The sequence below is a fragment of the Polypterus senegalus genome, chromosome 1 (assembly GCF_016835505.1).
Source record: "Polypterus senegalus isolate Bchr_013 chromosome 1, ASM1683550v1, whole genome shotgun sequence".
Classification (NCBI taxonomy): domain Eukaryota; kingdom Metazoa; phylum Chordata; class Cladistia; order Polypteriformes; family Polypteridae; genus Polypterus; species Polypterus senegalus.
Genome location: NC_053154.1, coordinates 58,791,209 through 58,815,331, shown reverse-complemented (window position 1 = coordinate 58,815,331; position 24,123 = coordinate 58,791,209). Strand labels below are relative to the sequence as shown.

General features: G+C 36.4%; 1 protein-coding gene across 1 annotated transcript in view; it reads left to right on the top strand.

The window, feature by feature from the left end:
- Positions 1-24,123, top strand: part of LOC120526394 (doublecortin domain-containing protein 1-like) — a 532,299-nt gene that overhangs the window by 427,152 nt on the left and 81,024 nt on the right. Inside the window, exon 19 of the mRNA XM_039749547.1 lies at positions 15,532-15,655. Coding sequence (XP_039605481.1) covers positions 15,532-15,655 — 124 coding nt within the window. The remainder of the gene's footprint in view (positions 1-15,531; positions 15,656-24,123) is intronic.

Here is a 24,123-nt window from a genome sequence, read left to right as displayed (position 1 = left end):
TTAAGCATTAACATTAAAACCCATACATACACAAGGAAATTGAGTAAATTCTACTAAGTTGTTCAGTAAGTAAGAATTTCAGTGTAGTCTGTTGTGGTGCAATGTGCTGTACCAGTGCATGCTCCCTGACCGCACCTGACCTGTATACATGAAATTAATGGTCGTATAAACATACATATGTGTGTATATATTTTTCTAAAAACTTGTATTACAGTTTTAGTTTGAAAGATACTAGAATCTAATCCAGCATAAGAGAATCATAATGCATTTAAAGATGAACAAACATACAATCTCACACACAAACATTGGAGTTGTGGAAGACTACAGTCCACTAATGAAATATAGGTGAACACAATCGAACATATTAACTTCAAAACAAAGACAAGCAGTATAAAATAATGATGTACATAGAAAGACAGTATGTCGACAGAGCCAATCCATGACATTGATAATGTAGGTGGTGGACTTAGGTGTGTTAGTATTTAAATGATGGCGATAGTGGTGTACAAATACAGTAAAAATGAAGGGTATAGTTAACTTATAAAACCACATTTGCCTCCATCCTGTTGGCACTTTTAAAGTTATGGGGTGGCATGCTGACTGGGTAATTGCTACATTCAAACTGACACTTTCTGTCAGACAACATTTGTGGAGGGAAACCAAAAAGATGAAGCTCAATTCCTTCCTAATGATGAAAAAGAAACATAATGATAACCATTATGGGCAAAGTTTAAATTTCTTAGATTACCATACTTTGTGCCCACTCTTTCTTTTCATGTTTTTCTATTCTATATTTTTATAATAAGCTCTTTAAATATTCTTGGTGTGAAAGAACCAGTTGATTTAATTTTAAAGACGTTAGGCTTATATGCATTCACACATTCAAAAAAGGATAAAGCTATAGTAGCAGTAACCAGGAATGTCTTGGATTAAACAAAAAATGTTAGATCAGCCAAACTGAGAACAATTGATAGCACATCCCAAATATTTTCCAGATTGTGCTTGACTCTCTCTGTCAGGCCATTACTTTCAGGATAATAGCTTTAAGTTAGATTGAGGTGTATACCTAATTTAACACAGAGGCATCTCCAACACTTAGATATGAACTGTGAGCCTCAATAACAAAAGCATTGCTTTTGAAAATCTATGGAGGAACACAAATTCCTTTATAAAAATGTTAATATAATCTTTGCATCTTCTCAAATGAGCAGAATTAGCACTTTTAGAAAAACTGTCAATAATCTATATACAGTATAAAAGCCAAATACCACTGACTCACTCATCACGAAATCTCCCGAACCATGAGGTCTTGGGTCTTGAAATTTGGACTGTAGGTTTCCCTTGGCCCATAGGTGCTTGCTAAAAATTTTGTGGTCCAAGCGCAAAATTTCTTACAGTTTTTTAGACCTGTTTGTATTTCTGTCCGCTTTTCACGAGACAACTACTTAATGAATTTAGATCGGGTTTATTTCTATAATTTGCTTGAACATTGCATTGATTTTGTGACTTTCTCATCACGCTAAGTATCATAGTTTGCTTGCGGTACTGATTTATTAATGCAAATCTGAGAGAGACTCATTGGGCTGCAGGGAGGGGGACCCTCCTCACTCACACGTCTGCCTCAAGGCATAACCTTAACTCTGCTTAGTTAGTGAATGAGAGAACTACTTAAAGGATTCAGATATTTTTTTTTTCTATACTTTGCTTGAACATTCCGGTTGATTTTACGACTTCTCTCATTGCACTAAGAATCATAGTTTGCTTGCAGCAGCGATACTGTATATTCACGGTAATCCGAGAGAGAGGCTGTGGGCCGAGGGGAGGGGGTAGAGTGACGTCAGGAGTAGAGAGCTGGGCGGGGCACTCCTCACTGTCCTGTTTCGCTAATACGTGGGATGGCTAGTTTTCTTATACAATATGCTACCGTGGCTGTCCATTTGTCTGTCCATGATTTTAAATCACCTGTAGCTCACAAACCGTTTGAACTATAGACCCGAAATTTGGTACACATATACTACGTGACGTCTACTATCCACTTCCGGGGTGATGATTGACCTCCAAGGTTATTCCTCTTTTTATTTTTATTTTTATTTTATTGTAGAATTAACTCTTGGCAACAGCCAGCAGAGCAGCCATGCAGTGCATGCATACAGGTGCTGTTCTCAATCCCTATCACCTTCACCATCACTTCCCCTACCTCTTCATTTCTTAAATTATTTCTTGAGGCAGATTGAAGACCTAAATGCCAGCTTGAATGAAAAATTAAGGAAAACATACTAAGTAATTGTAACACAAACATAGACTTAATCAGTTTTAACGCAAAAAGATGCAGACGAAAGAAGAGAAGAGGCGGGCCACTATGGTGGAGAAAAGTAGCAAATGAATGCTAAATGTAGAGAGAAAGAATATGAAAACTATGAATGCTCAAGTCAAGTGTATTCACTGCATGTTATTGTGCAATGTGTCATTACTGGTGATCATGAAATCCACTGAAATGTATTCACATAATCTGGAGAGAAGGTATAACGGTTATCAAAACTTAACAACAGTTCAGTGAGGGATTAACTACAAGAACAAGTTTCACATGTTTAAACATAATATTTACATCTTTATTAAGTGTAGACAACCAAAAATGTCTTGAAATAAGTTAATGAGTTCTTTTATTAAAAGCAAGGCTAGAAATAAGCAAATTGTGTGCCCAAATTAAAAATAAACTCTCTTGGAGTGTTTGAGGTAAAAGATACTTTAGGAAGTTAAGTTTTTTGTTGAATAAGTCATTTGGTTGTTGAAGTAGTTTATTTAAAGGTATAATTAGCCCTGTTTCCTATACATGATCTTTTAATATCAAATTGTCTGGGTAAGTCAAGGCTTTTTGATTCTTCTCACCAGCTGTATAAGAAACCAAAGAATTAAAATGGCATAAACATATAGACCATCACACTTGTCAAGTGTTTAAATCTTTTGCAGTTTTGAGATTTTAGATTTTCATGAATTTATGTTATGTACCTTCCCACCAAAGCCTCTATTCTTCTAGAACAAACTTAATAGACAATAACACCCTACACCCCAAATCATAATTGTATTTTTAATAGTTAATTTCTTTGACTAGAAGGAACAAAATGCAATTAATTGGTACTGATAAGTACAGGCCTCAATCTACAATTAAAAGAGTAATTCTTTATCTGGATATGTGAGAATCAAGGCATATGAAGTCTTTCAAAAGCATGTGCAGTCCATTAAAACTCCTGAATGGATTTCCAGGTGAGGGCAGTAGTTAGGGTTTTATCATTGAGCTAAAATTGGAACTATAGATCAGTCGTGATAAGAACAGGCCATTCAGCTCATCCATCTTATTCACATAGATTGTTACAATTAACGTCAAGTGGAGATTTGAAGGTTCCCAATGTCCTACTTTCTAAAACAATGTTTTGGTAATGTATTCCTTGTGTCTATGGTCCCTTGCATGAAGAAAAACTTTCAAACTTTTGCGTGTAATCTGCCCTTAAGGAGTTTCCAACCGTGTTCCTGTATTCTTGATGCAGAATTCATTTTAAAGTAACAGCTGGGATCCAGTCTATTAATTCTTTTTGTAATTTAAACACTTTGATTACATAACCATTTTAATCTCCAATTACTTTAACTTTAAAGTTGAACTCATATCTTGCTTGATAGCTCATACTTCTCAGTCCTAGAATCAGCCTAGTCAAACTTCTTTGGATTATCTGTAACACAGCTGTTTTGTTTTTTGTAATATGGAGACCAAACTTATTCACAGTACTCCAGTTAAGGCCTTACTAGTACTTTATATAACTTAAGCATACGTATCCTTGACTTGTCCTCAACACAACATGATACAGTGAGGTCCATAAGTATTTGGACAGTGACACAATTTTCCTCATTTTGGCTCTGTACCCCACCACAATGGATTGAAATAAAGCAATCAAGATGTGATTGAAGTATAGACTTTCAGCTTTAATTTCAAGGGATTCAACAAAACTATTTTATTAGCTGTTTAGAAAAGACAGACATTTTTATACACGGTCCCACTATTTTCAGGGGCTCAAAAGTATTTGGACATTTGACTGACAAGCTGCACAAAAGCCAGGTGGATTCCCTCATTATTTCATTAATCATTAAGCTTATTTAAATTAAAAAATACTTATGGACCTGACTGTATATAACCTAACATCATCTTAGCTTTCTTGATATCTTCTGTACACTGTATGTAGATAGTGATGATAGTAACTCTCATGTCCTTATCATAAGGTGTACTGTACTTTCAAGTTTGAAACCTCCCATTGTGTATTCAATCTAACATTTCTACTTCCTATATGCAAAACCTTACATTTACTTACACTGTATTTGATCTGCCACAAGTATGCTGTCCAAGACTTTCTGTATTGATTCAACTCATTCTAGATTATCTGCCAATACATCTAGCTTGGTATCATCTGCAAACCTAACCAGGTTATTAATTACATCCTTGTACAGATCATTATGTATTTTAAAAAGAGCAGCAGCCCCGGCACTAATCACTGAGGGACACAATTTTTAACATCAACTAGTTCTGAAAAGCTTCCCTCCCGCCATAACCCTGCTTTCTTGTGTTTGAGCCAATTTTGTACCCACCTGCACATTGTGCCCTAAATTCCCACTTTTTTAGTTTGATTGCTAACCTTTTATGAGGTACTTTATCAAAAATGAAAATCAAGATAAATAATATCATGTGTACCTTAATGCATTCATTTGTTCCTCCTTATAGAATTCCATTCTATTAGTGAAACACAACCTTCCCCATCCTAACCATTGTTGATTTGTTGGTAATATTTCAGTTGGGGTACCCACTTTTATGCACCTGTCTAATTTTGTTAGAATGCATATTGTATATTTTCTGTTAATCCAATAAACGTAATGTCACTGCTGGAATACTACTGTTTCCATAAGGCATGTCATATATTAAAAGGAAGTTGCTACTTTGAAAACTCAGCCAATGATAAACAAAATTCTCAGACTTGCTCAATCCATAATATATTAACTAGAAGCATATTTTAAATGTAGTGGCTTTATTAAGAATAAATAATATTTGTTTATTTAAAATCAAAATACTTTTAAATATTCTCCACTCAAATTTGACATAAAACAAATGAACTAGATGCGTAGAGGGTGTTGCTTTGAAACTGCTTTTTCATCCTTTTGACCTTCTAGATCATAAGGTCTTCAAGTAGAACACCAGCTGTGCCTGACAGGTTGGACTCTGACTTGAGGCTAGTGTGGTGTGTTTCTGGATCTCCAGTGCGCACGGCAAAGTCATCTGTTGAGTGATGAGGTGAACAAGAGCCCTCAGGAACAAGTAAGAGTCTCGTACTCCAGCTTTGACCAACTATGCTCTTAGCATTTGAGGAGTTTTGGAGGGGTTCATGTAATTCTTTAGTAGAAATATCACTCACTGAGTAATTTTTAAAAAGCATCCAGTATTTAGATCACATTATAATAAATATAAATTCATATGTGACTTTCTGTGCATTTGGAGAAAATTAGTTAGCTGATTGTCTTTTGAATCTATTAACAGAAGTTCCTCTTTTAGAACAGTGTAAAGGAGTTAGTATGACTCCATTCCTACAATAAGGACCACTCATTTGGTATCACGCAAGACAAAGATACAAACCAGGAGAAAAAGTCTCAAATTGCCTTCACAAAGCCGTTTTGGAGTTATCCTATCTGCTGTAGGTTTCACAACAGACCCGACCATCAAATGCAGGCCTGTCTCCAGGGAGGCTGTCAGTAGCTCAGTTCTGGACTGGTTCTTACTTTTACTTCTTAAACCTTCTTGAGGGGTCAGTTGCAGGTTACAGTTTGATTTCTCAACCTTAGACCTAATTGCCAAGGATAGTCCGACCGGAGTAAAGAGCTTCTGACCACAGAATTTCAAAAGTGAATTTATTCAAGCTCCTTGGTTTCATTATAACTCAGACTAAAAGAAGATGTGTAAACTAACTGAAGAAAAAAAAAGATAAAATATATTGCATAGAGCATCTTTGATTTAAACTATAGGTGCTGCATTTTTAGCACTACTGCCTTGGAGCCACTGAATGTTTGTTGTGATGCCTCTGTAGTTCTTATACATTTTCTCTGGCTTCACATGGGATTCTTCCTTTGACTCCAGATTTGTCTGGTTTCCTAAAGACATGTATATTTGATTTCCTAACAACTCCAAATTAATACCATTTGAGTTAGTATGGTGATGCACTTTGTGAATTATTGGTGGCCTGTTAAGGTTTTGCTCCGGTCTTGTACCCATTCCTCTTCTACAATAGGCCTCAACTCTATTCCTGACCCTGAAATGATGGATGAGCGAATGGATTTCAAAAGTGATAGAAAAGTGTTTCCTGTTATCGCAGGAAAACATGACTCAGGGATGTTATAAAAACCCAGAAAACGATCCATACTATGTGAAAGAAAAGGGATCACAATAAAACATGAATGAGAAGGCACAGGCCACAGAAGGCTGTTACCCAGTACCTGGCCTAAGTAAGATACTGGAAAATAGTGGTCTCCTAAAGTAGGGTAACGGAAAAGGGAGAATGCCTTGTTTTAGAGTGGGAGTGAAAATATTTTTATTCTCTTGTAAGGTTGGCTACCACTTAGGGACAAACCACCTAAGATGCAGAGGTAGACTCAGAACAAGTGCAATAAACTTATCATACTTATCAACTAGTTTAATGACATTGATTTCTTTTTTCTTACTGAATTATCTTTGCTGTGATATACAATGGCATGGTGGCCCAGTGGTTAGCTCTAATGCCTTAAAGGTTCCTATTACCCTTCTGGGCCACATAAATAGTGGTGGAACTCCTGTACTCCCACACTGGTATATGTAGAATATCTTCTCCTCCAAATTATCCCTATTTCTCTTTTTCCTAAAGGATTTCCGTGAGACTTAGTGCTGCCTGCTCAAGCTTGGCAGCATCCTTTCCCGTGGTAACATTTTGCAACCTATGAATCCCTTCCTTGAGTACTTAAACAGTGCAGCACAAGTTCCTCTGCCAGCCCTAACAATCCAACTAACCTAGCTCCAGCTAGCACAGCGTCAAAGATCTCACCCTCATGGAAGAGAGAAACTGCTCGTAACACCGCTAAACAAAGTGACAATTGAAAGCATACATTTCCACATATGGCAGAAAGGTTTGAGAAGACATTGATCTGTTATTCTTCAATAGCTTGAATGAACAGTCGCATTCTGTTAGCTGTTTCATTGTTTGCCCTACTTTCACAGAAATCTCCCATTAAAGACAACAGATGCTCTGAAGCTGGAGAGTCCTCTTCATCACTCTTATCCTTTCTTTTCTCTTGTTCTTTCTCTTTCTCTGTGTACTCCTGTCTGTGCTGACTGTCACCTACATGCTGGGTCATTTGAGATCCAAAGAAATTGTCCAGCTGTGGACTCAGCTTCTTTTTTGTTTTGCTCAAATATATACAAGATATAGTATGTTTGCAAAAAAGTTGTAATCTGAGGAAATTAAGTATCTTTGCATAAAAAAAACTTTTTATGTATTAATTACTGACCCCTCCCTTTATCGATTTATTTATTTATATATAAGCATTTATCATGATATAGTTCTGGATGATCTATCTATCTATCTATCTATCTATCTATCTATCTATCTATCTATCTATCTATCTATCTATCTATCTATCTATCTATCTATCTATCTGACAGATGTCAGAACTCTTTCAGAGGGATTTTTCAATTCATTGTTTGCATATATTTGTTTCATGTACTATTATGAAAGACGGACAATATTTCATTTTCAATGTTTTTGTTGCATTATAAAAGTTCATGGCCTACTCTTTGTGTTTTGCAGTGCAGCTGTAGGGTATTTTCGAGCCTGTCTTTTAAATAAGTGATGCTCAATTTGTCTTTGATGATCCACATGATTCAGGTGAGACAGGAGCAAGATCAGACCCTCCTTTGCATAAAAGTTAATCACAGAAAAATGTAAATTGATAACATTTCCTCTCGTTTTTCCCCCCATTTGGGGGACCGCGAATGGCTCTCAGCAGCAATCATCACAGTATGGTGCCGCATTGGATGCAGTACAAATGATTACATTTGTGTTGAATACTCGCTCATTTAAATGTCAGCCTTGATGGGGTGGTACATCAGCAAAAGCCTGGATAAAAAGTAAACATCTAGCAGATGAAGGCTAGCACTTTTGAAAAATGTATGATCTAATGTGCAGAAATTACCTTTTAATTACCCAATTCTTTTTACTTTCATAATTGTTTTGGTTCTACAACAAAAAGAGGTCTGTAATTTAAAAGCTATTTTATGATGAAACAACAAACAGTGAAAAAAATACAATTATGGCAAATTATTTTATTTATTAAAACACAAAAGTCCTTTATAAATATTTGGTGTAAGCACTAAGATGATACAAAGACATGTTTAATCATTTAACAAGGAGGAGTGCTTGTCTTCCAGCCATTCATTAAATTCTTATATTTGCATCTTTTAATTGTCTTTGTTTGCAGAAAACAAAGTTTTTATTCCACTCTCCCCTAATTATTAATTAGCAGAGTAACTCTCTTACCAGGATTGTATCTTGCTCATGGCTCAAAAAGGTTTTGAGGTGGCACCCAAACTCTTCTTCTGCAATGTTTCCATTATATATAATGTTGCCAGCAAATGGTAACTCTTTAAGAGTACTTCAGTTTTTAAGACAAGAATATCACATTGTCAAACCCATTTCATTTCATTCCGTGTCATGGGGGACTTGGACCTAATTGATTTTTTTTAGCAAATGTATTTTATGCAATTAAAAATAATAGCAAAAGCATCTTTTTGTTAATGTTTTGATCCTTTAATTGGGTACCCCATTTGATTGTTATGTCTCGTTCTCATTCATAGCTATAAGTGCTTTTACTTTCTCTTTACTATTAAGTAACATTTTAGATTTTATTCATCAAAATATTTGAAAGGAAAATTGGTTAAGTTTTGTCATAGTGTGTTAAGAGAAAATTATGATTGGTAGAAGGCTTTTAGGAAACACCCAGCAATTGGTTGGGATAATAGTGATTTGAACTGAAAGCACAGTTTTAATGTGAAGGAAACCAAAAATAAGATGGACTCCTGGCTGCAGGGGTCGCATGTTAAAGGCACACTTTAGTGCATATAGGCGCTTTTCTCTTGGATCAATTGCATTAGCCTAAAAACGCACGACTGTGCAAGACAGAGGGAATGGTATAATTCTTAGTGTCCAGTCCCATAGTAGATTTTTCAAGTGTACTTGTTAGAAATTGCAGCAGCTTTTGATTTGAGGGCCAACGAGTCTGGAGAGAATGGAGTCATGTGAGACTAAGGAATTTAACGGGGATTCTCTGCTCTTATAAACTTTAGAGGCTTTATCCTCTTTGAGAGCTATATATGGTGTAGTGTGCAAGTCTTGGGACTTGGTGTAGTGTAAAGAAAATACTTTGGTAGCCAGAACATCAGCATATTTTCATTCTTGAGTAGAAAGTTAATTAAGTCAATCAAAGTAAGAGCTGTTTGTTTTTCATGCCATATTTTCCTTGTTTCTGTACATATGAATGCTGCCTTCGGTTTATATTGGCATATACCCTAACACACACTGGTAATGTTTCCTTTCCATGCATACACAAGAAATTTTCTAAAGAGACCCGTGGTGTCACATGCAAGAAACTGCATCAGCAAAGTGAAATTTAACAAAATATATGCTGGAATGGTTCTTTATTATTCAAAATCCAATTGAAACTTTATGGTGTAAGTGCCATGGTGGACGGACAAGTATCCTGACCGGGATGAAAGGTGAATCCTTGCCTGGTCGGGAAGTCGTAATGGAAGGACAACATGCAAAAATTCACATCCAAGCCAGGATTGTTATTGATTCCTATCCCGGCCAAGTTAAAAGAATAATGGATGGACCGGACGATTCTGAACAGTTCATCCATGAATACAGTTCAGTTCAGCATGACAGACGGCAGTGCTCCTCTGGTTTGGCCCCAGCCTGGACACCTGCAGGGTTCCTTGGGACTTGTAGTTTCGAAGGGCAGCCGTGTCGGGGTCCTTGGGTGCCACCAGGGGGTCTCAGTTGGGAATACACCTTCCTGATTTGGGAGGCTTCTGTATGACCCAGAAGTGCTTCCATTATGTGGGGCCATGGCTCCTGAAGGTCTATCATTAAAGGAATCTATCTTGCTCCAATAGTTAAGTACCAGTCAGGAGGCAGCAGATGATTCCCAACTGTAGGATGGGAAGGAGATATTGTGGATTGGATATTGCGGTGTGGACTTTGGAAAAAGGTGTTGTGGATTAAAGAAACAATATGCACCCAGGACTGTTGGTATCATTTAAGATTAGATATTCCTAATTACACTGTACTTACCATGTAAAGACCTGTATAATTACAGAGTAACAAGGTGTTACCTTGTGTTTACTGTGTAACAAAATGTAATGTTGTGGTTAAGCACTCAATTATAATTGTTATTCCATAATTTATATACATACTTATAAAAATTGTGGAATAACAATTAAAACTGAGTGCTTAATTATAGTGTTACACTGTACTACACAGTAAGTACAAGGTAATAACACCTAAATACTCTATAATTATACGGGGAATTACACAGTAAGTACAGCATATTAGGAACACATAATCTAAAGTGATACCAAGTAACATTTAAATTAGTTGATTCATTACCCTTTTATAAAGTAACTTGACTTAGTTGTTGCATGTCACAAAGACGGCAGTAACAGCATTTTTTGCACTTGTCTTCTTTAAAGCAATCAAACATGTAATGCACCTAAAACATTTCACAAAATATCAAGCAAATCGATCCAGCAACTGATAGAGTAGCTAATAAAATGGACATTATCCTGCGATTTCCCTCCAGGCACGTGACTTTAATTCCTGACCTGGTTGCCATCTATGTGGGTTTTATGTTTTCTTGTATCCATGCACATTTGCTCCCAACAACCCAGTTCTCAATTACATGCTTTAACTAAAAACTCTTAGTTTGGCCCGGTATGATTGAATGTGCTTATTGGTAATAAAATGGCTTGGAAATGGCAAGACCACCAGTTGAGCCCCATCCTCCAGTTCAATGAGTGTCCCTGGCAGCAAATCCTTTAACCTGCCTTGTGCACCAGTTTTTAAAAATGTATGAGAACGATTGCACTGTACCTGCAACCCTGCAGCCAAGCACAATGTAGTGGTATTCATTAGAATAAGGTGATTTCTTTGTTCTTTTTTGAAACTGCTAAAACAGTTTAGAGAAGTGGGGCAAAGAAGTTTAATTATAGAGTGGTCTTCTATAAAATAAATATATAAATAAAATGTGTTCTTTTTTTGTTTGCATAAAAATAAATGTTCCCTGCAACGAACAGACATTTTCTTTCTTGTTGTCTCTTGTGTCCAGTGCTGTAACAGAAAAAGCTGGTTTGAAAAATTGATGGATGAGTGTCATCTCTGTCCCTGTTAATGCAAAAATCTTTATTCCGTTTCTGAAACACATTTAAAATGTTCATATTCAGTACAAGTCAGAAATGTAAGGAGGATCAATATTGATTTGAACTTGATTATCTTACCTGTATATATTAGATATTTTACTATTTCTATTAATGTGTTAAGAAATATATCTTAGTGATTTTCCGCTGATAAAACTCTGAATGCTTTAAGGGACTTTGTGGGGGCATTTCTAAATAAATTATAAACAATAAATAAAACTTTTCATGGAGTCTTGTCTCCACCAAGTGGTGACACTAGGTATAGATTTTATTTTTGGCTTTACTTGTATGGACTGCCTTTACATTCTTTCACTTTCTTTTTTCATATTTCATACTACTTCTAAATTTTGATATCAGTGGTCTTGCAGCTCCAACTGTTATTCTGAGCTATTGAAGATATTCAAATGCATATTTGTATGAAATAAAAAGTTCATGCTTCTTTATTCAATTCAGGATTCCAATGAACTAGACATGAAGTATGTTAGACTTTTCACACGACAGGCCATTGTAAATATTATGAAACATGAAAAATGTATATATATTTTTATTTATATATATATATATATTTATATAGAGGGTGGCACGGTGGTGCAGTGGGTAGTGCTGCTGCCTCACAGTAGGGAGACCTGGGTTCGCTTCCCAGGTCCTCCCTGCGTGGAGTTTGCATGTTCTCCCCGTGTCTGCATGGGTTTCCTCCCACAGTCCAAAGACATGCAGGTTAGGTGCATTGGAGATCCTAAATTGTCCCTACTGTGTGCTTGGTGTGTGGGTGTGTGTGTGCCCTGCGGTGGGCTGGCGCCCTGCCCAGGTTTGTTTCCTGCCTTGCACCCTATGTTGGCTGGGATTTGCTCCAGGAAACCCCTGTGACCCTGTAGTTAGGATATAACGGGTTGGATAATGGATGGATGGATATATTTATATATGCATGTGTATATATAAAGTATATATACTGTATATATATATATATATATATATATATATATATATATATATATATATATACACAGTATATGCAGCAATCTGTATATATATTTTTTAAAGCTATTTGCCCTGTCATTATGTTCATTTGTTTGAGCAATCACTATATAAAATTAATACAATAAAGTGTAACATGTACATTCATTGAGCTAAATCTGCTTATTAATGCAATTGTCTAATCATGTGGCAACAGCATAATACCTAAACTCATGGCAGATGTGGATAAGGAGCTTCAGATAATGTTCACATCAAACACCAGAATGGGGATAAAAGTGATCTCAGTGATTCTATCTGTGACATGGTTGTTGGTGCCAGACAGGCTGGTTTAAATATTTCTGTAACTGCTAATCTCCTATGATTTTCACACCCAAGATACTCAGAAGGGTGCAAAAAAATAAACATCCAGTTAGGGGCAGTTCTGTGGATGGAAATACCTTGTTGATTTGAAAGGCCAAATGAGAATGGCCAGACTGGTATGAGTGGACAGAAACAGACACTCTGTGCAGCTGTGGTGAACAGAAAAGCATCTCAGAATACACAACATGTCAAATCTTGTGGTGGATGGCTACAACAGCAGAATTCCACATCAGTTTCCTCTTCTGTGAACCAGATAAGTGGAGGCTGTAGTGGGCATGGGCTTACCAAAACTGGATATTAGAAGACTGGAAAAATGTAGCCTGGCCTGATGAATCTCAATTTCTGCTGAAACACATGGATGATTGGGTCAGAATTTGGCACCAAAAGAATGAATCCATGCACTGAACCTTCCTTGTGTCAGCAGTTTAGGCTGGTGGTGGTGATGGCATAAATGTGTGGGGTATGTTTTCTTGGCAAACTTTCGGCCAAATGTTAGTCATCATTTTAATACCATGGCCTACCGTTGCTGTCCATGTGCATCCCTTTCAGCCACTATTTACAAATCTTCTAATGGCTACTTCCAGCATGGTAACATAGCATGTCACAGAATAAAAGTTGTTTCAAACTGGTTTTACCAATATGACAATGAGTTCAGTGTTCTTCAGTGGCTTTCCCCATCACCAGACCTATATCTGAAAAATCTCCTTTGAGATGTGGTAAAACAGGACATTGGTGGCATGAATGTACAGCTGACGAAGCTGCAGAATCAGCTTTATGCAGTCGAGTCAGAATTGACCAGAATCTCAAAACAATGTTTACACCAGCTTGTGGAGTCCATGCTATGAAGGACTGTGGCTGTTGTGAGAGCACAAGGAGGCCCTGCCCAGTATTAGTATAATGTGCCTAATGATTTTCTCAGTGAGTGTGTAACTCGTGGGTAGAAGTCAGTATTACATGTGGCCTCTCTGAAAATGTAAAACTGAGACAAATAGCTTTGGTGGACTGCTGTATTAAGTGATCAAGTAGTAAATTCTTCCAAAGTTGCTTGAGAAATTCCTTTCTTCCCAGTGCTATACCTCTTTAAAAAATATCGCAGTTAATAAAATTTTCGATTGGTAGAGTTTATTTAGCAAAAAAAAAAAGTTTACCAATGGTGTAAATATCTTAGGATTTCTGTGTACGTTTTCACCTATATTGTGTCTATTTTTCTTTTTTTACTTTATTTCTTTCTGTTATTGGATGTGACAGAGAAGGCATGGTTTTCTTGTGTATATATGACTAAATAAAAACATTGAACCTTCCTGGGATTTTTCATAAGTTCTTTTAACTTTGACATCTTATTGTTCTTTTCTTGTCTACTTGATGCCAACGAGCTTCAGTTCTGCTGAGGCTGAGGCTCTGAGGTGCTCAGTCTAACATGGTTAGTGTTTCAACCTGCAGAGGTCCACTCCAGGTTGGTTATAATTGCAACCTCCTGAATAATATAATTAATATATTTAAGAATGATGAACAAAAAGCTGCATAAAATAACTAGCACCTATTTTCAAGGACCCATTAATATTTTTCCATTTGTATTTTCCATTTGTTTATAATTTTATCCATATAATGGTAGCATCCTTTTTTGTGTTTGTTTCTATGTGCCTCACCATTTTATGTTTCTGGCTGACATGGGATGTACAATACTTGGCTTGTGATGCATGTGCCTTGTGACCCATGACGTCAGGGTGGATATCTTATTAAAGTCTAAAATAGTGTTCCACTTTTGTTATAAAACCATAGATTTACTGAAAAAAACACATTTTTGAGCAATCTTCTGGTTAGAATTGAATTTAGTTTTGTTAACTACTTTGAATGTAGTAGTCTGCAGCATACAATCTCTTTTCTTCTGGTGTTTCTGACTTTATCTTCCCTTCTGTAATATCCCTATAATCTCAGCCACTTGATTAATTCATTTAATTCATTAATTTTTTTAATGCTTGTGATCAACATTGTTTACAAAGAAATTTATTTAAAAAATGCAAAAACATTATTTACATAATGCAATCTCCAAGACACTTCTACAAGGGATGTTCAAAAGTCTCCACACTTTTTTTTTTAACTCTATTAAGAATTTTAAAAACAAATGACATCACTTTTCTATGATAGTCACCTTCATTTGCAATGCAATATTCCCAGGGAATACCCAATTTTTTAACGCCCAATCACTACTCCTCTCGCTTTCACCGTTTCCAACGAAGTGCGGAAACTTTTTGAACTTCCCTCGTTTATTATATAAGATACATTTTTTTGTCTATTGTTTTGTTTTATCTTCCTCCTACATTTTTCATTGGTTGCACACTCTTTGAGACATCCACATATGCTTGTCCTTCCCGTCTTTAGACATGGTGTCAGCATCATTGATGACAGGCACAAAATTGACTCCTGACAGCTTGACTATAAGGCTATAAAAAAGAGGGATGATTTAAATATGTTACTATTGTTAAAGGGATTATGTGAATTATACTGTATAGCACGCTGTTTACTTTGAATTAAAGCAACAATTTAGCATGCACCGCTAACTTCTATTTATGTCGCAATTAAAAACATGTCTTTTATATAAAATTTTATACATGAATTATTAGTAGTCTGTTCAGTTTTCTTTACAATTTTAATTATTTTTTTTCTGTCATCAGATGGGCCATCAAGCACGAGGGTACAGCTAAAGTAGGACAGTGGAAATTTTCAAAAGTGGAGAATCCATTATGGAATAAATTGACCTACATGTGGCCTGTGCTGCCGAATGGAGATTTGAATGAGGTAATCTTCAATTGAAACTGGACAGATTGGTTTAAGCATCTTCATATAAATGCTTTATTTTTGAGTCTTACCTTTGAATTTTTATTTTCTGCATTTTAGCTCAGCAAGCACATAGTGTGGGAAGCACAATGGTTAGTGCTACTGCTAAGTATTATGTGTTATGGATTTGAATGCTGTTCCTTTTTATTGTCTGTGTGTAGGTTGCATGTCCTCCCACATCTCAAAGGTGTGCAGGTCAGGTTACCTTGTAGTTTGAAATAAGCTCCCTTTGTAAGTGTGTGCATGAAAGGACCCTGCAATTGACTGGTGTCTTTGCCAGCAACAACAGCGTGTAGCTATATACTACATTTTCATACAAGGATGCAGCTCAATGTGCTTTACAACGAAATTGTTATAACAAAAGAAAAACACATTAAATAAGGTTAATAAGTAATAAAACATAAATCAATATAGGCTTACATGACAGAGATATATTATTACTGGAAAAGTAGACTCAATATATATACATACACCAGTAACGGTGTACTGCACGATAATGTGCAGTGAATCCACTCAACTTGAGCATTCCTAGTTTTCATTCTCTTTCTCTGTACGTTTAGCATTCGTTTGCTCAGAGGTTGATGCTCTTGCTGCTTCCTGAGTAGCTCTTCTTTTCTCCACACTAGCAGCCTGCTTCTTCTCTTCATTCATTGGCATCTTTTTGCGTTAAAACTGATTAAGTCTGTGTTGCAATTACTTAGTACGTTTTCTTTAATTTTTCACTTAAGCTGGCAGTTAAGTCTTCAATCTGCCTCAAGAGTGATTTAAGATATGAAGAGGTAGAGGAAGTGACCGCGAAGGTGGTAGGGATGAGAACGGCACCCATACGCATGTGCCACAAGGCTGCCCTGCTGGCCGCTGCCAAGAGTTGATTCTACAATACAATGAAATAAAAATAAAAAGAGTAATAAAAATCTTCACCCTGAAAGTGGATAGTAGACTTCATGTAGTATATGTGTACCAAATTTCAGGTCAATAGTTCAAGCGGTTTATGAGCTACAGGTGATTTAAAATCCTAACCCTATATATATATATATATATATATATATATATATATATATATATATATATATATATATATATATATATATATATATATATATATATTCAAAGCGTTAGTAGTCTGAATCACAATCTGACTGTATGGGTGGTTACCTACAAGCTATCACTTGTGGTTGGTCAGCAAGTCGGCTAACGTCTGCCATATATATAGTAATTGAGTGGACACTGGGTGGCACTGTTGCCCACCTTTTTCCCAACAGATACACACAGCACACAGGTTAAAAGCACTAAAGAGACTTTTAATCTTTTCTTCTTCTGAAATAGTGCCTCCTAAACACCACAGCCACAATAAACACAATAAAGTAATAATTCCTAATTTCTCCTCCACACCTCACAGCAAGCTCTGTCCTACTCCTCCCGGCTCTGTCTCCCTTGCTGGGTCTTCAGCAGTCCTTTATACAGTCCTTGACCCAGAAGCTCTTCTATCACTGTGACTTGCCAGCAGTTCCTAGTCAGATGGGGGACTTGAGGTTTTCTTCAGCCCGGAAGTACTGTGGGGCTTCCAACCCCATGACTTGGAAGTACTTCCGGGCTATATGGAAAATAAAAATCCCCAGATCTCCGTGCAGAATCTCCTGGGGGCACCCATGGTATCCAGCAGGGCTGTGATGCCGAACTACAGATTCCATGATGCCCTGCGTTAATCCAGGGAACTACTATGCTTCAGGGAAATTGCCATCTGGCGTCTTGGGGTAGGCAGTGTCTCACAGTAGCAGCCTTCCCCCATCCTTCTCTTCTTTGGCGTCCTGGTGGAGCAGCCAGCAGTCTGGCACAATATATATATATATATATATATATATATATATATATATATATATATAAAATCGCATTCTGAATCTGTAAAAAGGAGTACAATGATAAGATCAGATGGCCTCAGTTACATAAAATGTAACCACAGAAAATCAGAAAAGAAAGCAGAGAAAAGTAGGGATTAGTAAAGATTGTAGATCCATGAGGAGTATAATTCTGTGCATGTGTAGTCTATTAGCAGTACAACTCTAATGTACTTATCATAAAGCCAAATTTATAAAAGTGGGTTTTAAGGAGTTTTCTAAAATGATCCACAGGTGTTAGCCTGACATATCTCTATTGGTGAAGTAATGTGCTTTTTGGTGCATTGCAGCAAACGGCCGACCCACTACTTCTATTATGCTTACCTCTTGGAATAATAACAGACCGCTATCAGAAGGTCTAAGGTTAGGGTTTGGGGAACAAGCATTCTGAGATGTAGGAAGTAGCAAGATTATTTAGAGCTTTATATACCATTAATAATATTTTAAAGTCAATTCTATGGGACATGGGTAGCCAATATAACAATGCTAAGACTAATGAGGTGTGCCGGTTAAAATTCAAGCTGCTGCATTCTGAGTTAATTGCAACTGATTTATGTCTTTCTTAGGTAGTCCTGTTAGTAGTGCATACCAGTAATCTAGTCGACTAAAAAAAATGAATTAATTTCACAACTTCTGGCAATGCTATGAGGTCAAATTGTTTACAGTGTTTCTTAAATGGAAAAGCTCTGTCCTAGGAATATGGTTAATGGGTGGTTTAAAGTTTAGGACAGAGTCCATGATTACACCTAAATTCTTACCTACGCCTTGACTTTTAATGCAAAGGGATTGTTTATTTCTAATACTTTCACTATATCCATTTTTGCCAACCATAAAAAACTTTTTTCTTATTTAGCTGGGAAATTACTAGTCATTAATTTAGAAATACAAGTAAGACATTGGATCGGAGGGCCCAGAGCATCAGAGTCATCAGGTGCTATAGATAAGTAAAGCTTTGTGTCAACTGCATAACTGCAGTAGTTCTTTTTGTGCTTTGAAATAATTTGGCCTGATGGTAGCATTTAGATTAAAAAGCAGCAGGGTCCAGAATAGATCCATACACTAATGGTTCCCGAACTCAGAACTGGAAACCAACTGTGGCTGCAGGTTTTTGTTCCAAATAATATATTTTTTTTAATTTGACTCCTATCCTAATTAAGTAGACTGTTATTTCCCAGTTTCTGTGTTTTGGGTTCATTGAAATTACAAAACTATGTTTGGTATTTTTTTGTTTTTCATTTTACTTTTTAACAATATTTTCATCCTGATTTTCATTCTGCTTTTCTAGTTGTTCTGGGTCTTTAGTCCATTATTTACTAATCAATAGATCTTCTGATGCTGAAGTAGTTGAAGCATTTTATCACTCAGTTTGGTTTTCCCTGCTCTGCTGGCTGTTGTCATTATCCGGATTAAACAGGGAGAGCAAACTACACAGAAAAAATTTGGATATGAGCATTAGTAGGCTTTGCCTCCTAGGAATCAAGTTACCTGAACTATTCTATAACATTTCAGCAATTATTTACCGCTCTGATGCTGATCTTTCTGATCATAAAATACTGTAGGTCATTACAATAGCAATAGACAAGAAGAATTCATAATTAATTGCAGAATTACAGTATTTGCCATAATTCTCATGATATTATCAAAAATTAATTTGAGGGTTCCTCTAGAGTGCTTCTTTTTCTTGCACGAGTTGGCTCAAAAACAAATCAGCACATCATCATCTCATAACAGGCTTAAGTTTTGAGTATTTTTATGTCCTGCCGTTTTAGTTCTAGACCATCCTCAACACATTGTGACAAACAGACAGACACATCCATCATCGAGATATCAATGTTTTTGGTATCAGAGGATCTTAAAACATCGAAATCCATTGTAAAATGTAGATCGGAATTTTTGATGAATCTAAAGCTTTTGCTCCTCCTCCATAGAAGATGGCAAATTAATAGGAAAACAACAAAAGAAAGTTAAGCATACAAAGCTATAGCAAAAATAGAATTATTTCTAAATGTCTTATGAATGTAAAAAATCATACTACTATGCTATTCTGAATGTACTGTAGAATAAGAAAGAAAAAAACACTAGCTAATTAAATGAAATCAGTTATTATCAATTAATATCACTGATTGTGAATCTGGTTGGAATAAAGACCTGGAACCCCAGTGAGTCCCTAGTGCTTAATTTGGAAACCATTGCAATTTACAGAATCATGAATCGCCAACTACAATCACCAAGACTAACAAAAGAATTTCCTATCAGTCAAATATGACTATTAGCAGTTTAAAACACTGCCCAAGAGATTCTCCCATTGTCTAAGGTATACTGTGATGGTCTATGGTGTCCAATGCTGTTCTCAGGTCTAAGAGGACAAGAACAGATATGTGCCCTTTGTTAGCAGTAACCAAAGTTGTTTCCTGCCTTGTATCCAAAACTGCCAGAAGGGACTCATAACCCTTGAGACCTTGAATTGGGTGAATTGGGTTTGAGTCTGTAAATTTAAACACATAATGTGCAGAAATAAAAACAGCTTAATGAAGATAGGCCAAGACTACCTATTCTTCCATACCTGCAAAGTTAAGTTGATTGTTGATGAATTTAACAGTTTGTTCTCCTTTTCTAGTACATTAAAGTATTATTTTTCCTCCATGAATTTCAAGTAAAGCTTTAAGTTATCAAGAGCTTACCATTAAAATGAATTAGATTTAAATAAGTATGTGCAGAAATGTAACAGAAATGAATTGGTTACATAATGAGATTTTACAGAAGCAATCCAGTCCTGCGAGAGTCAGACATATTATAATGTTTCATACTGAGTTTTATTGTCACATTTACAGTCTGAGGCACGTTGAGTGCATAGATGACATAGAAGACATTTAACTGGAGCAAGCTAAGCAGCAAAATCATTCTTGCAGTGAAAACAACAATAATCTTTACAAGTTGTTCTTTACTGAATATTAATGTAAAACATGCTGGTCCTGTCTTGATAAATACAGCATTAACCTTTACATAAGGGGCATTAAAAATACCTTACTGATCGTGCTGGTTTGCTTTGTGCTGTCCCACAGCATGTAGATCACCTAAGGTTAATGAAATGTTAGGAATCTCTATAAAAGAAATAACAGCTACTTTTTGCACAGCATAAGAAAATTACAAACCATTTAGACTAAGCTTGTAAATGAAAGTTGCCAAAATAATGCATGCATATACTGTAACTGTTAGGTTAAACACACTTTAAGGACAGCATATCACAGCAGTGCATGCTTGTTGCATAATTTTAAAAAATAATCATTTTATATTGTTCTTAGGGCTTTTAAATGCTCTAATGGATGACTGAAAGTATCAAAATTTAATTTGAAAAATCACAAGTCATAAACAGGCAAGTTATGAATGTTGGCAGGAAGAGAACTCGTTCATAACCTAGTTTGCATGTAATCTAGAACTTGCACTGAAAATATCAGTTAATTGAAATTTCAGCAAAAATGCATAATGCTTAATTGCATATTGATGAAATGACAGTGAAGTAATATTACTGTGTTTTACATCAGAAAACACAAACATTTTAAACTAAAATTAACCATTGGTATGTATAGCGTGTTGACCTTATGCTTAAACATTGTATAGGTTATGACAACGATATGGGACCTCATAGAGTGAAAAGGCATTATGATAGCACACAAAACTGCCACTAACTGATGATTGACCTCTCAGCAGAGACACACTGTCTTTGCAGGGAGATCACTTAAAGTGTCACCTCCCCATTGCACTGGATGTACTCCCTGAGCAGGGCTGTGAGGCCTTTCTTACTGCACTTACCTGTGGCAGAGCGTATAGTGTGGCCGTGCATGCTGCCATTTACATTCCGTGACGTGTGCTGTATTTGCTGAGGGATCACTAACATTGTCACCTTCCCCTACTATTAACTATTATTCCATGGCACAGCTAGGACTCACTGCCCATTGCGTCAACACAAAATGACTGAAAATGGTGACAAAGCCTTTAAAGTGCTGTACCATTTCCCACTGTTAAGGACAGCTTTCTATGTATTCATTAGCGTCAGAACTACTTTGATACATTTCGTAAGAAAAAAATGGAAGTCCTTAGATGAAAATAAATCAAAAATCAGTTAAAAAAAATTGGGACTTTATGTGTTCATTCATATCTGCTGAATTGCCATTATCGACGACCAATCTATAGAATTCGAGATTAGGAAGTCACGCATTGCAGACAAAGGCCCCCTAATGATAGTTAATTATGTCTTTGGAGTTTCAAGAGATCTGCACCTGTTTATTGACCTTGTTGGAATTGTCTATATGCAGCATCCAACCCAAGTTATGTAGTGGCTTTATAGTATATTGCTACATCGCTGACTAATTTTGCCCACAAGATAGATTGTGTACATTAAATTAGAAAAAAATAAGGATACTAAACAGGGATCTTCCCAGCTGTTCTATGAAATATAGCACATGTCCTTGTGTATAGTTCTTTTGTTTTAATCCACATAGTGGCATTTATCTTAAACTTTTTCCATGTACTTATGGGTTCTAGTATGTTCTCCACTGTGAAAAAGGTCATATATTTATGATGCTTCTTCTTTTTCGTCTTTTGGCTGCTCCCATTAGGAGTTATTAAAGTAATGTTAAGAAAAAATCTTCCAAGCTTATCAAACATATATGAATCAATCTTAATAGTTACACTATATGGCCAAAAGTATGTGGAAACCACTCAAAATGATTGACTTCTGGTGTTTTAGCTGATCTCACTGTTGACAGGTGCATAACATCAAGCAGATAGACATGCTGGCTCCATTGGCAATACAATGGGTCGTACTGAAGGGCACAATGACTTTAAACGTGGCACTGTCATAGGATGTCATCTTTGCCACAAGTCAGTGCATGAAACTGCTAAATCCGCCCTGATCAATTGCAAGTCCAATTATTGTGATGTTGAAGCATCTAACAGCTACAGCAGCTCAGTCACAAAATGGTAGACCATACAGAGCTGGGCCGTTGAGTGTTGAAATGTATAGCCTGTAAACATTGCCTATCCTGTGTTGCATCACACAACAGAGTTCCAAACTGCTTCTGAAAGCAGCGCCAGCACAAGAACTGCACGTTAGGAGCTTCATGAAATGGGCGACACTCAGGCCTCAAATCACTATGCCTAATGCCAAACGTGGTGTAAAGCATACAGCCATTGGATTCTTAAGCAGTGGAATGTGTTCTCTGGAGTGAATCTTGCTTCACTCTCTGTCATTCTGATGCACCAGTCTGGGTTTGATGGATGCCAGGAGGACATTACCTTCTGCACTGCATAGTGCCTACTATAAAATTTGGTGGAGGAGGAATAATGGTCGGGGGTTGATTTTCAGGGTTTAGGTTAGGCCCATTGGTTTGAGTGAAGGGTACCGTTAATGCTACAGCATACAAAAACATATTAGACAATTGTGCATGTCCAATTTTGTGTCAACATTTTGGGAAAGCCTTTTTCTATTCAGCATGACTGTGCCCCGTGTGCACAATGCCAGCTTCATAAAGACATGGTTTGATGAGTCTTATGTGGAGAAATCGGAGAGTCCTGCACAGAGCTCTGACCTCAAACCTATTGAGCTCCTTTGTAATAAATTGGAGCACCGATTGTGAGCCAGATCTTCTTGTCCAATACAAGTACCTTACTTCTCAAACTTTTGCTGAGTGGGCAACATTTCTCATAGATACATTCCTAGATCTTGTGGAAAGCCTTTTCCAGAAAGGTGGAAGCTCTTATACCTGCAAAAGGATGGCCAACTCCATATTATGCCCATTGTTTTTGAATGATACCTCATATAAGTGTGATGGTCAGGTGCCCAAACAATTTAGACCATATAATGTATGTTATCCTTTTTATTTGGTTAAAATCTTTAAATGCAATTTTAGGCTCTGCCAGCTATAATCATGAGCAACAACAGTGATACTAGCCTTCTTTTCTTTTACTTAAAGCTGCCTAAGTAGAAAAGCCAATGTCAGCCCTCCATGAACAAATGTGAATACTGTTTCTGTACAGGTAACACATCCTTAAATTTTGCACCTGCACAAGAAGCATACATTTAATATAGCATTTAAATTATGTACTTATATTGATAACACTAACATATTGCAAATTGCCCTATATTAAAAGCACTTGTTTGTGATAGAGTTTACAGTTATATTAACTGGGGAGCTGCAAAAATAAAACAATATATTTTGAAAAATAGTTGTGACTCAGCTTGTTAAGAAGGAAAGTAAATCATCATAATAACAGATTTCTCAGCTCTGCCATTTAGGCTTTAATAGAATTCGGCCACTTTGTCCAAATCAGTCTCTGGTGCCTCACGTATCTTCATGATTGATGTTGAATGATTGAAGGGCTTATCGAGTACCACAAGTAATGATTTAAAATGAGTTTTAAAAATAATTTGCATTTGGTGTGAGTTATGTATCTTTCTGACTGACATTTGCTGACTTAATTTGCCAGGTTTGACAAATTCTGTTTCTGTAAGAGGGAAGCAAAGTGGCCTTGACC